General features: G+C 59.3%; 1 protein-coding gene across 1 annotated transcript; it reads right to left on the bottom strand.

Annotated features, from left to right (window-relative positions):
• Nucleotides 1-2,142: 2,142 nt before the first annotated feature.
• ALOX15B (arachidonate 15-lipoxygenase type B) lies at nucleotides 2,143-12,529 on the bottom strand. The gene is given in 15 exon segments (XM_058703244.1): nucleotides 2,143-3,925; nucleotides 4,368-4,538; nucleotides 4,617-4,717; nucleotides 4,814-4,935; nucleotides 5,085-5,254; nucleotides 5,415-5,501; nucleotides 6,417-6,605; nucleotides 6,698-6,844; nucleotides 7,034-7,206; nucleotides 8,369-8,472; nucleotides 8,754-8,876; nucleotides 11,715-11,796; nucleotides 12,043-12,265; nucleotides 12,346-12,402; nucleotides 12,404-12,529. Coding segments are annotated over 15 exon segments (2,031 nt in total). The 5' UTR covers nucleotides 12,506-12,529; the 3' UTR covers nucleotides 2,143-3,745.
• Between the last annotated feature and the right edge of the window lie 320 nt (nucleotides 12,530-12,849).

The following is a 12,849-nucleotide window of genomic DNA, read 5'->3' as shown; positions in this document are numbered from 1 at the left end:
CTGTCTTTTTTGACTTTCCTGTTATATGATTTGCCGTCTTTTCCGCGGGGTTATTAATTTGTACGAGCTCTTTATATATCTCAGGTATTTACTGTTGTTGGCAAATAGTTAACCCTCTTTGTCGTTTGCCTGTAATTGCTATGCCTGGAGGTGCCTCACCTCTGCATTGTCCCTCACCCATTCCGTGCTAATGTCTTAGGGTGGCTGACATCTACCCACGCCTTTGTTCCCCTCCTTCTACCCACTCTACCCAGCCCTGGAACTGGGTGACTCACTCTACCCAGTCCTGGAACACTGAGCAGGGAGCATCAGGGGTAAGCTGGGCTTCTGCACCACTCCTAGAACCTTCTGCCTTACCCTCCTTCCTCTTTTCTCTTTCTGTGACTCCCTCATTCCCTTACTGGAAGGCTGGAGTTGGGGTGGTAAAGAGGGAGTTGTTGCTCCCACTCTGGCCAGCAAGCCCAACTAGGGTAAGGGTCTCCACCGCATGGCTTTGGGACCTGGATGCCCAGTGCTGTATTGTCCGTGAGGAAGTCCCCACCCTAGGCCAAGGGGACCACCACTCTGAAGAGTTAACTGGATATTCCCTAGAAGGGAATGTTACCTGTACCAACCTTCTCTTCTCAAGGCTGGTCAGCCAAGAGTTCAAGGACTAGAGGTGTATATGTGAATGATGAGGGGAGACAGAGACAGGGAGAAAGAGAGAGAGTGCCAGTGGGGCTCACAGGGCTGGGCAGCGGGGGTGGAGGGAGTTTCTCCAAAGAGGACTGGAGATTGCTTGGATTTCTACTACTGAGCTGTGCTGGTCTCTCTAGTTTCTTCAGGAGATGATCGTTGCTCCCAAAAGACATGGATTGAAGCAAATACTGGTTTATTAACTGGAAAACAACTGCCTTCCAATTCAGTAGTTCATCCATCCGTCCATCCGTCCATCCATCCATCCACCCATCCACCCATCCATCCATCCGTCCATCCATCCATCCATCCATCCACCCATCCATCCGTCCATCCGTCCATCCACCCATCCACCCATCCGTCCATCCGTCCACCCGTCCACCCATCCACCCATCCATCCATCCGTCCATCCCGTCCATCCGTCCATCCGTCCATCCGTCCATCCACCCATCCATCCGTCCGTCCATCCATCCATCCGTCCATCCATCCATCCATCCATCCACCCATCCATCCATCCGTCCGTCCATCCATCCATCCATCCACCCATCCATCCATCCGTCCGTCCATCCATCCATCCATCCACCCACCCATCCATCCGTCCGTCCATCCGTCCACCCATCCACCCATCCATCCATCCGTCCATCCATCCACCCATCCACCCATCCATCCATCCATCCGTCCATCCGTCCATCCGTCCATCCGTCCATCCACCCATCCACCTATCCATCCATCCGTCCATCCGTCCATCCCTCCATCCACCCATCCATCCATCCGTCCATCCGTCCGTCCGTCCACCATCCACCCATCCACCCATCCGTCCATCCGTCCATCCGTCCATCCACCCATCCGTCCGTCCGTCCGTCCGTCCACCCGTCCACCCGTCCATCCGTCCACCCGTCCACCCACCCACCCATCCGTCCATCCATCCATCCGTCCATCCGTCCATCCACCCATCCACCCATCCGTCCATCCGTCCATCCGTCCATCCACCCACCCGTCCATCCGTCCATCCGTCCATCCGTCCGTCCACCCGTCCACCCGTCCATCCATCCGTCCATCCGTCCATCCGTCCATCCGTCCATCCACCCACCCATCCACCCATCCACCCATCCGTCCATCCGTCCGTCCGTCCGTCCACCCGTCCATCCACCCGTCCACCCGTCCACCCGTCCGTCCGTCCGTCCGTCCACCCGTCCATCCGTCCGTCCGTCCGTCCACCCGTCCGTCCATCCACCCATCCATCCATCCGTCCATCCATCCATCTGTCCGTCCATCCATCCATCCGTCCATCCATCCCATCATTCTTCCTTTTATCCACCATCAAGCAAATGTTTGTTGGATATCTCTCATGTGTCAGCACAGCACTGGGCACCAGGCATATAAACTGAATGAGACCCAGCTCCTGCCTTCAAGAAACTCATGGTCTAGTTGGGGAGACACACAGGTAAATGAAAAGGGGCACAGAAGGGTGTTAGGACTCACTTGTGTATTAACTCCTCCGTTCAACACCTACTTACTGAGCACCTGCGGTATGCCAGACACTGTGGTGGGCACTTGTGAACCCGGTCCTCGTGAGCTCACAGTCTAGTGATAAAGGGCAGGATGGGGCTCATGTCTTCTGGAACATGCCTCCCAGGTAGCCTCAAGGGCAAGAGAAGGACGGGGGAGGCACACCAGTGTTTAACAGCCTCATCTAGGACGTGAAATACGTTGCTTCCTCCACAGTCCATTGGCCAGAATGGGTCATATCGCCCCAACCTGAGATATTTAAGGAGCCCAAACTCTTTCTGCCACAGCAACTATTCGTTTCTGCCACTCCAAGTTCAGTCAGACATGCCCTTCCTCGTGGAATTGGAATATCGAGGCCAATAATTCAAGGGCAGAAAATTGTAGGAGCTTGGCCATTCCATTGGTTCCTGTGCCCAGAGCGTCCTGGGTTTGCAGTCCTTCCTGAGGACCGTATTTAATTGTTTTTAACGCCTCGAGACACTCAGTTTCTTTTCCATAGACTTTTTTTCTTTAATTGATCATCAGGAATTGTTTTCTGTTGCTTGAAGCCAAAAAGCTTAACAGCCATATGCCCCTGACTCATTTGTGTTACACAATCCCAACAGAGGGCGAACAGTTCAGGAGCCGCGTGCTGGCACTTTCTGAAGCACTGCTGTCTCAACAGCTGCGCTTAGGCAATGATTTGAATATATGTTGCATTTTGTCCATGCGGATTTCTAAAAACAAGTGAACCCGAAATACCAAAGCACTAATAACCTCCAACAGGAGACAGAGATGGGAATCATTCGGTCGGTTCAAAGGGACACATCGATTTGGAAGGCTCATTGATTTGGAGCAAGAAAAGAGAAACGCAGATGACAGAATGCCCGGGGAACGCCAGAAGCCCGTCACCGAGGATTGAATCTAGAAGGCAACGTGATTCTCTGGAAGTGGAACCCTGCTATGGAAGAGGCAAGCTTTTCGCCCGACCTGGAAGCAGGGTCTTAAGAAAGGGTACGCGGGCACAGCCTGCCCGTCCCCAGACACTTGTCTGCCCTGTTTCCGGGGGCCCCTTTTCAGTGGGTTGTTCATTTTAAAGCTGCGGCCAGAGGTCACTATCAACCTCTCGGGCAGTTTCTCGACCTGCCTGTCCTTCTGCTGCTGGACAGGCTATAGGAGGCTGCCCTGTGTCAGGTGACCATTAGGTCCGCTCAGCTGTGGTGGGTGGGGTCAGGGGCAGGATTATATCCCCCCCCCGCCCCACGATATAATAATATAATGCAAAAATGCAAAGCAAAACAAAGTCCTAAAACCCTTTCAGGGGGCTGTGGGCATTTTGAAGTTTGGAGTCTTCAAAAGGCATGGTGGTGAGTCCCATGAGGTCCTGTTCTCTGGGGGGAGGAGGGTGGGGGAGGGGCTGTTTCTCTGTTTTGTTTCTGTTGTTTTCTTGGGTGTGGGGTGAGTTACACGTGGTTTGGTCGCCCCAGGAGAGGCATACGGGGGGCCTGGCTATCTGGGAGGGGGGACGGTTAGATCAATGGGGTCACAGGGATGTCACACGGGGCCCTGTTCTTCAGGGGATTTAGATGGAGACGCTGTTCTCGATGAGCGGAGGGTCCAGGTAGGTGTAGGGCAGGGCCAGCTACTTGTTCCGTTTCTGGATATCCTTCGAGATCTGGGCCAGGCGGCTCTGGAAGGCGGCGATGCTCCACCGAGGGGCCTCCTCGATGAAGTGCTCCTCCGGATAGGTGCCCAGGGGCCGCTGGAAGGCAACGGCAAGGTCAGATGAAGGGGCTGCTTAGCAGCTGTGACCCGCCTTGGCCTTCCACCCTGGGGACCTGGAAGAAGCCTCCCACAGAGCCTCACCTCTGCCCCTCCCTCCAAACATTTGAGGACCGCAGTGGGTAGCTCTTGGGGACCGGGCTAAAAGCTCACGTCGGAGTTTTAAAGGGGGTGCCGTGACGTCCCACCCCAGCATGGTCACCTTGCAGCTCAGGGTGACTCTGGATCAACTCGTTCGATCATTTGCCCCTCCTCATGAGATGTCCCATGCTCATGTGCCCCCCTGAGAAGGTTCCGTGCGGTGAAGGGACCCCGCTCCTTGACGGCAGTGTGGGGTCTGGGCCGGGGCGGTGGGGAGGGGAACAATATCCGCTCGCATCCCCCAGAGCGGACCTGGCCCGGCCCCCCCGCCCCACACTCACTCGGTCTCCAGGCTCCTTGCTCAGCAACCAGAGGGTGACGATGATATCACACGTGGCATTGACCGCTGGGAGGGTAGCTATGAACCCCTCTGGCTCTGTCTGGCCTTTGGAGGTGGGCGGGGGCAGCTGCATGGTGGGAGGTAGGTTGGGCATCCAGATGGAGGAGTCAAACTGCAGGCAGAGAAGGCAACGTGAGTCCCCGGAGCCTGGCCCCCTCCATCCCCCCACCCTGGCACTGCCCCATCTCACCTGCCCTGCACTAACAGCATAGTGCTTGGCAGAGCAATTGAAGATCACCATGGTGGCATAGTGCACCAGGGATTCCCGGGTGTCCAGCGAGGAGGGCACCCCTGCGGGAAGACGCGGGTGGACGTGGGGCTACCGGGGTCCTCAGGGCCACACCGCAGGCGCCTGAGGGTGGGGCCCGAGGGCCGTGGTCTCCGTACCTGAGTCCTCTCGGCCCAGGAAGCCCTCAGAGAAGATCTCCCGCACCCAGGCCTGGAGCGCACTGTCGTCACGCACGGATGCGTCACTCGGGTAGTAGATGCTGACTATTTCGGAGACAAAGCTGCAAGGTGCACTGGGTTCAGGCCCCACTTTTGACCTTGACCCTCTCTGAGGAGCAACCGCTATTCAGTGTCATTGACGTCCGGCCCTGCTCCTTGTCGGGAGCCTCCCTGGGCCCTCCCCCGACCCCCAGCTCTCTGGCCCCCTCACCTCTCCACCGCACCCCAGATCTGCAGCCCATCATCCCGGTAGTAGTAGCCCGGGATGTCTTCCACTCCTCGGGCCCGGATATCCTCGGGCAGGCACAGGGCGGTGTAGCTCAGCTCCTCCGTGCGCCTCTGTATCAGCTCAGAGAAGCCTCCGAGGCCGATGCCTGTGGACTGGGAGACAGGACTTGTGGGTGCCAGAGCCCTGGACCCAGAAGCATGCGGTAGCACCGGTGGGAGAGACAGCCCCCCCCCCCCACTTCCCCCACCCCGGGGCCTCAGCTTCTCCAAATGGCAGGCATCTCCCCTGTACCCTCCCTAAGGAAGTTCTTACCCTTCCCACCACCTGGCCCGGGGCGATGAGCAGCTCGCGGGCAAGAGTGTTGATGTGAAGGGTGTAGCGAGTGTGTGGGATCAACAGCTGGAGGGGTGGGAGAAGAGAGAGGTGGGGGAGGCCTGGCTCCCTCTGGCCTCAGACCTCCCCCTGGAAAGAGCCGATGGGGACCAGAGGGGCGGCCTGGGACAGGGATCAGGGCTCCAGACCTAGGACCAGGGGCTGGGCTCCACCGGCATCTTGTGCTGTGATCTGGGCCTGGCACCTTGCTCTCTCTGGCCTGGATGAACATTACAAGCCCTCCAGCTCCGGCATTCTGTGATTTCCTAGTCCCTGGGCTGGCAGCGCGCCATGGAAACCAGGGCGTGTGGCACAAACTGGAACCATCTCGCAGGGCACCGGGCCCTGGGAGCTGCAGATCGGAAAAAGTCAGCGTGGACTGAAGCGGATAGAGAAGGGCCTGTATCTGGGACCGAGGAGACTAAGCAAGAATCAGAGAATCCAAAAAGCCATGGGGAATATTCGTGGCCTTCAGAGAAGGCCTCGGGTCCCTGGGGGAAAGCAATCTGGGCCACCTGAAGGCTTAGCAGAGCCCAGGGGACCTACAGAGCCCACCTTCGAGACACGGGTTCCCCTCCCAGGGCTCCCTCACCCCTGCCGCCATCTGCAGAAAACCCGTGGGTCTCTCAAGGCCAAGTTCACACTTTGGCATCTGCCAGCCCCAGGTCTCTCCTAAAACTGGGCTTCTGGATGGCAGCTGGCTGTGAGCTGCTCTCCTCTAAGAAGGGGCCCTCTCTGGGGTACAGCTGGCTCTCACGTGCAGTTTCCTCCCTCACCCCTGTCCCCCTCCCCCTCCCCCAGGCTCCGGCGGTGGGAAAGCAGGCCCGTAGGGGCTGGGCCCTGCACCCCCAGCCTGGAAGGACAGAGCCACATGGGGACAGGCGGAGGAGAGCCCCGAGGGACAGGGACCTGCAAGCCTAGGGCACGGTCCGGGCCACCGACCTTGAAGAGCGGGTGGCAGTGGGGCAGCTGGCGCAGCGTGGCCATGGTGAAAACCTCAGAGAGCAGGTGCGTGAGGGCCTCGTGCACAGAGAACTCCGAGTTCCACACCCACGTCTTGGCCAGCAGCCAGTCCCACTTGTTGTCGCTGGGCAGGAAGATGGGGCTGGTGGGTCCAGGGGTCTGGCTGAGCTGTAGGAGAAGCCGGTGTGGGCAGAGGAGGCCACGGGGTGCCCGCCGACCGCCCTGTCCAGCCCCCTCCCTCCCCCTGCCCCCCTGCCCACCTGGATGGCGAGAGGCAGCAAAGGCCCTCCCCCGGGGGGCGTCTGGTACAACAGCGTCATCGGGGCTGCGGAGAACTGAGGCTTCCCGTTGATGACGGTGCGGACGCCAGAGAGGATGGCGTGATCCACCAGGAACAGGGAGCCCCTCTGCGGGAGACAGAAGGGGAGCAGGGGCTGCCGGCTGGCTTTCTGAAGGATGCAGGGGTGGCGGCGCGGGGAGGGGACGGGGGAGGGGAGAGGAGTGTGCCCGGAGAGGGCGCTCCAGGCACGCAGCCCTTAGGAACGCTGAGCCTCCAGCAGGGGGCGGTGTGCAGAGCCCGGACGCGGGCCCGTCACCTCCAGCTCAGCCTGCAGACTGGCCCCGGGGCCCAACACGGGGGCCACCATGTCACCGGTGACGGGGAGGTTCTCTGGGAGGGAGCGGCAGCGGCGGATCAGGACAGGGTTGAGGCCGTTTAGGAACTGGGAGGCGAAGAAGGCGTCCTCCTGCCAGTGCTCATACACGTACTCTGTGGGGGTGGGGAAGAGGGGACTAGGTCAAGGTCACCTTCCGGGCAGAGCTGTTCCGGGGCCATCCGCGGGTCCCTTTGCTTCTCTATACCTTCTTCCGGGCGACCTCTCAGCCCTCGGCTTCAGCCACTGCTGTTGGCCAAGCAGCGAATCTCAGTCCCCAGTGCACCTGTCCCACCATCTACCCGATAGCCCAAGGCCGGGACTCAGCAGCCTTAAACGCAGCACATCTGGGACCCACCGCGGGCTCCTGCTCTGGCCCAGCCCCTCCTGTCACCTGACATCTGGGGAACAGCACCCCCATCCAGCTGGCTGCTGTGGCAGAGCCGGGGGGCGGGGGGGGGGGCCTCTCCCTGCCGCTCCCGCTCCCTCCTGGGTAGGTCTGGCCCCACCTGGTCCACTCCACCTCTGCTGTCACTGCCTCGCAGAGGTCACCATCCTGTGATGACCATTTCTTTTTTATTTCTTTTTTACTTCTTTTTTACATGTTTATTTATTCGGGAGAGAGAGAGTGCACGCAGGGGAGGGGCAGAGCGGGAGAGAGAGAGAGAGAATCCCAAGCGGGCTCTGAGCTGACAGCAGAGAGCCCGACGTGGGGCTTGAACCCACACGCCATGAGATCAGGACCTGAGCTGAAGTCGGACGCTCAACCGACTGAGCCCCCCAGGCGCCCCCCTCAAACACCATTCTTGGTTCCGTCGACACCCCCTCAGCTTGGAGGCCTCGGCATAAAAGTCCCCTCCTTGGGAGAGCTTTACAGGACACCCCCTAGACGAGGCAGGTCCTCCTTTGATGTACTCTCGCTGGAGCCAACGAACTGGTTTCACAAGTAAAGCTCATTATTTTGATTTTGAGCCTCATGTCCACTCGCCAGCTCAAATGGGAGCCTTGCGGGGACAAAGAGAGTATCCGCAGCCCCTAACTCAGTGTCTGATGGGTACTTGCCCAACAAACACGGCTGGACTGAGAGGCATTAGAAGGTTAGGGACGCCCCCGTCTACACTCTCCTTTGTATCTGTGGAGAAGGTAAGGTCTAGCGAGGGACAGGGCCCCTGCCCAGGGTCACACGGTGACTCGGCGCTCAGTTTTCTGAGGCTCCGGACGGCTACGAGAGCGGATGTCTCAGGGAAGGAGTCAGGAGCCCCAGCCCACGTCCCTCACCAGCGGCCGGGGACTTATGGAAGTTGAACATCCTTTTCATCTCGTGCAGACTTTTCCAGAGCCCCTTGCGGTACAGCAGGCCCTTGAGTGTCATCTCTGTAAACCTGTCAGAGGATGTCAGGGGTGGGCGGGGGGCAAGGGGCCCCGGGAGACCCTCCCCTGGCAGCTGGCCTTATCCTTTCTGGAGTCTTGAAGCAGCCTCCGGGGCCCGAAGTAGCCACTACCCCTGACAGAGGGAGGCATTGTCCCGGGAGGACGGGTGGCGGGCAGAGGCTATGCCCCGGGTAGGGCTGTGTGACCCGCATCCTTGGTGGTGGGGGAGGACAGAAGGCAGGGGTCCTAGGGCATCTGAGGCCCAGGGTCGGGAGAGGGTGGGCCTTCTTACCCAGAGCCAGCTTTCAAGTAGAAGTGGACATTCTTGGTTACAGAGTATTTGATGTTGAGATCTAGGTCTTTCACGGTCTTCTCGTCCAGGCAGCGAGGCCAGCCTGGGCGGTAAGTCTTCCATCTGGAGGGAGGAGCAAGAAGGCGGTCAGCGAGAAGCCTCGGGGAACCCGCTGACTAGGGCGAAGGGAGAGGTAGGCCCTCGGAGGCCCTGGGCAGAGCCAGCGCCCTTCTACAAGCAAGGGTGTTCCTCGCTCTGCCCTTGCCTGACAGCCACAAGGCTTCGGGGGAGCCACTGTGTTCCCTCAGTGAGACTTCTCCCCTGGCCACGGCTGACCGGTGCAGGGCTGGGCACTTAACCAGAGGTAGGCCAAGCAAAGTCGTTCCGGGAGAAGTAGGGATGGGGGCTGTTAAAAGAGAGACATCGGGCTGCGCCTGGGCGGCTCAGTCGGTTAAGCATCTGACTTCGGCTCAGGTCACGATCTCACGGTTGGTGAGTTTGAGCCCCGCGTCGGGCTCTGTGCTGACAGCTCGGAGCCCGGAGCCTGCTTCGGATTCTGGGTCTCCCGCTCTCTCTGCCCCTCCCCTGCTCAAGCTCTGTCTCTCTCTGTCTCTCAAAAATGAATAAACATTAAAGGGAGAGAGAGAGAGAGAGAGAGACATCAGGTTCAAAATGGAGTCACTCATGCTAAGCCCTCGTCGACAAGCCAAGACTCAACACCTAATCTATTTGCAATTTCAGCCTCTCCCAGGTATGTGACCTTGAACCAGTCAATCTGGAATTACCTGGTTAGCATCTGTAAGGTAATCTGCCTGATAGATTCCCACCTTTCCCCAAAGGGAGGTGACCTTGCCTGAACCAATCTGCTCTTTGCTAGAAACTTCCTTTTTTCTGCTCCGCATCTGCCTATGAAGTAAGCCTTCCATTTTGCAGGGCTCCTCAGAGCTCCCTTCTATCTGCTGGGTGGGATGCCGCCTGGTTCGTGCATCGCCGAATAAAAACGTACTCGGTTGAATGTTGTTTTTTAACAACCCCCAGAGAGGCTGTGTCTCTCTCTGGGTATCTGGACTAGCGCATGTACACATGGGGACTCTTACTTGGGGCCATTTTCCGCTGTGTGGACTGGGACCCACAGAAAGCTGTTCTGCAGAGAGACAGAAGAGTAAAGCATCTAGATCGCTGGAGACAGGGAGGGAATGACCTTGGCTTCTGGCCTATGAGATCTGACTACACGTCCAGCACTTTGGCGCCCTCTTGACACAGGCCGTTTCTTCCTGTCTGCTTGCTAGCCTGGCCTCGTGCTTGTGCCCACGGAATCTCTGACTTACAGAGACGCGTCTCACAGAGGGAGGCCGTCGTGAAGAAGGAGTTCAAGAAGGCATCCCACGGAGAGACACTCTGGCTCCCAGAGCTTGGGGGAGCCCAGAAACTCACTCTGCCCTGGCCCACGGCAGGTCAAGTCGAGCTAGCACAACACGGCCTGAAGCCCTTTGGGCGAAATGGTAAGATCACATCCCGGCAGAGCTGACGACCCCCGGCCTGTCTTTCCTCCTCTCAATCAATCATTGCCTTTGGCTCTGAACTTTCAACTTCAAAGAGCAAGTTGTCGTTAAAGCACCCTGTTACCAGGTGGTGGCTGAACCCTGCTCCTCTGGCTGTAATGTACGAACGCCCTCACCCAGAGATCTTGGTGAAACGCAGATTCTGATTTAGTAGGTGTGCAGTGGGTGGGCCCGAGAGGCCGCGTTTCTCACAAGTTCCCAGGTCATGCTGACGGTCACCTGAGGCCACGCTTTCGATACTGAGGGTCTAGACAATTGCAGCACAGGTGGCTGAGGGACAAGAGTAATGGCACATGTTTGTGCAAGGCTTGGCACTTGAGAGAGAGGGAGGGAGAGAAAGCGCACAAGGAGGATGGGCAGAGAGAGAGAGAGAGAGAGAGAGAGAATCCCAAGCAGGCGCTGCAAGGTCAGCGCGGAGCCCGATTCAGGGCTTGAACTCACAAAGAACCGCAAGATGGTGACTGAGCCCAAATCAAGAGTCTGACAGTCAACTGACTGAGCCACCCAGGTGTCCCGACTAGGTGTGTTCTTAACCATTTTCTCATTTATTCTTGCTAATAACACACATCAGATTGGTATTCTTCACTTCTTTGGCAGAAGAAAATAAAGATCGTAAAGCTTAAGTGATGCCTAAGGGGTCACAGCTCCCCTCAGTGGGGCCCAGACTAGCCCTAGGTCTCAGAACCCGTGGGTCTTTGTTTTGGCAGAAGGGAAGAAAGCCACTCCACAGACAGGAACCAAATGAGCCTGCGTGTGTTGTTTCTCCAGAGACCTGCTCAAAAGCCGGCAGGCCCAGACTGCACATAGCAGCCCCCAGCGGGGGCTGAGTTGGCCATACCACTACCTTTTGAAAACCCACCCCTTGAGCACAGTCCCTGGCCTTCTGCCTCGGGGATCCTCACCCGTAGCCCCAGGTCCCTTGCAACCTGTACGGCCATCCCACTGCCAGGGCGGCTTCTGGGACCCCAGCTCTCCCGGCTGAGCCCAGAGCAGAGACAGGGACCTCGGTTCACCTACCCCGCGAAGTGAGTTTCCTGGGCCTTGGGGTGGTGTATTTCTGGTTCTGCCCAGATTTCGAGGAAGGAGGGTGTAAGAAAAAGCCCCAGGGCAAGGAAGGCACCAGCAAGGGTGAGGCATTTCCAGCAGTGGTTTTCAGACTTCGCTGGGCACCAGAGTCCTCTGGAAGGCTTGTTAAAACAGCATTGCCGTCCCCACCCCCAGTATCTGATTCAGTGTCTGAAGGTGCCAGGGGATTTGCGTTTCGAACAAGCTCCCACAGGATGCTGATGTCAACGGAGAGGACTGGCAGGGACTTGGCCAGGCTGCCCTGCATCCCTTGAGCGATGCCTGCCCTCCGCACCCTTGCCCCACTCCCACCCCGCAGGAGCCCCTTCCTCACTGGTAGGAGTCCTGCCTGGCCTGCAGCTCTTCTCTGCGTTGCTGCTGGAGGACGGGGTGATCGTCTGCCCAGGAGACCTTGCCTGTGAGGGCACAGGAAGGGGTGAGGAGGGCAGAGACCCGCCCCCCTCTGGCCCCAGCTGCTCTGGCCTCCACTCCAGCCACCCTCGATCAGGTCACCTGCACCCACACCGGGCTGCTACCCCCTCAACCTCCCCAGTGGCCACACCAGCTTCCCCGTCCGCTCCCCTCGCCTTTCCCGCCTTTCCCGACCACCTCACGCTCGCTCCTCCCCGCCTGCCTGCCCTCCCCAGCGCCGCCCTGCCCACCCGCCCCCTCGCGCAGCGTCAGGATCCCGGAGCCCGCCATCCACTGGTAGCAGGGGAAGCCGAGGGGGGCGCCCTGCGGCGGGGTGAGCTGGAGCCAGTTGCAGAACCAGGCGTCCCGGGCCAGCGGCCCCACCGGGCTGGGCAGCAGCAGGGGGCCCTTGTGCAATCGCAGCAGCAGCACCCGGCCCACGTCCTGGGGCGACGCCACCCGGAAGTCCTCCACCTGGAAGGGAGAGATTTAGTAACCCGCAGGCCATCCCGGCTCCCCGCTCCGCCTTCACCCCTGCCCCGCCAGGCACTCACTGCGCCCTTGCTGAACTCCTTGCCGAAATGGTCCAGGGGCAGTGTGTGTGTGTGTGTGGGGGGTCTCCCCCAGGGTCCCCACGATGCTGACAGCTATTCTGTTCCACGTGCCAGCCCCGATGGCCTCCCCCGTGGACACTCTCACCCCGTACTCGGCCATGGTGCCAGCCCGAGTCTGGATGTCTACTGCCGTCGGTGAGACCTAAAATCCTGGCGGCACCTCCAGGGGCACGCCCTGCCCCACCCCGCCAGGCCCGGGTCAGCCAATCCTCCTCCATCCGTCCAGGTCACCCAGGCAGGGTGCTCACAGAGCCGCCCCAAAAGCAGGACCCAGCTCTGGGCAGAAAGGGGCGGGGCTGGGAGGCTGGAGGTGAGCGGTGCAGGGGGGCTGCGGAGGGGTGCACGGGGGAGGGGTGGGGAGGCTCTGCCGTGCTGGGCCGAGAAGGTACTGGGCGTCCCGAGGCCTGGGTAACCGGACAGGGTCAGAAAGAGTCGGTGTCCAGT

This window comes from Neofelis nebulosa, chromosome 16 (assembly GCF_028018385.1).
Source record: "Neofelis nebulosa isolate mNeoNeb1 chromosome 16, mNeoNeb1.pri, whole genome shotgun sequence".
NCBI classification, from domain to species: Eukaryota; Metazoa; Chordata; class Mammalia; order Carnivora; family Felidae; genus Neofelis; species Neofelis nebulosa.
The sequence above is the reverse complement of the archived record's forward strand: the minus strand, read 5'-3'. Positions and strand labels throughout refer to the sequence as shown.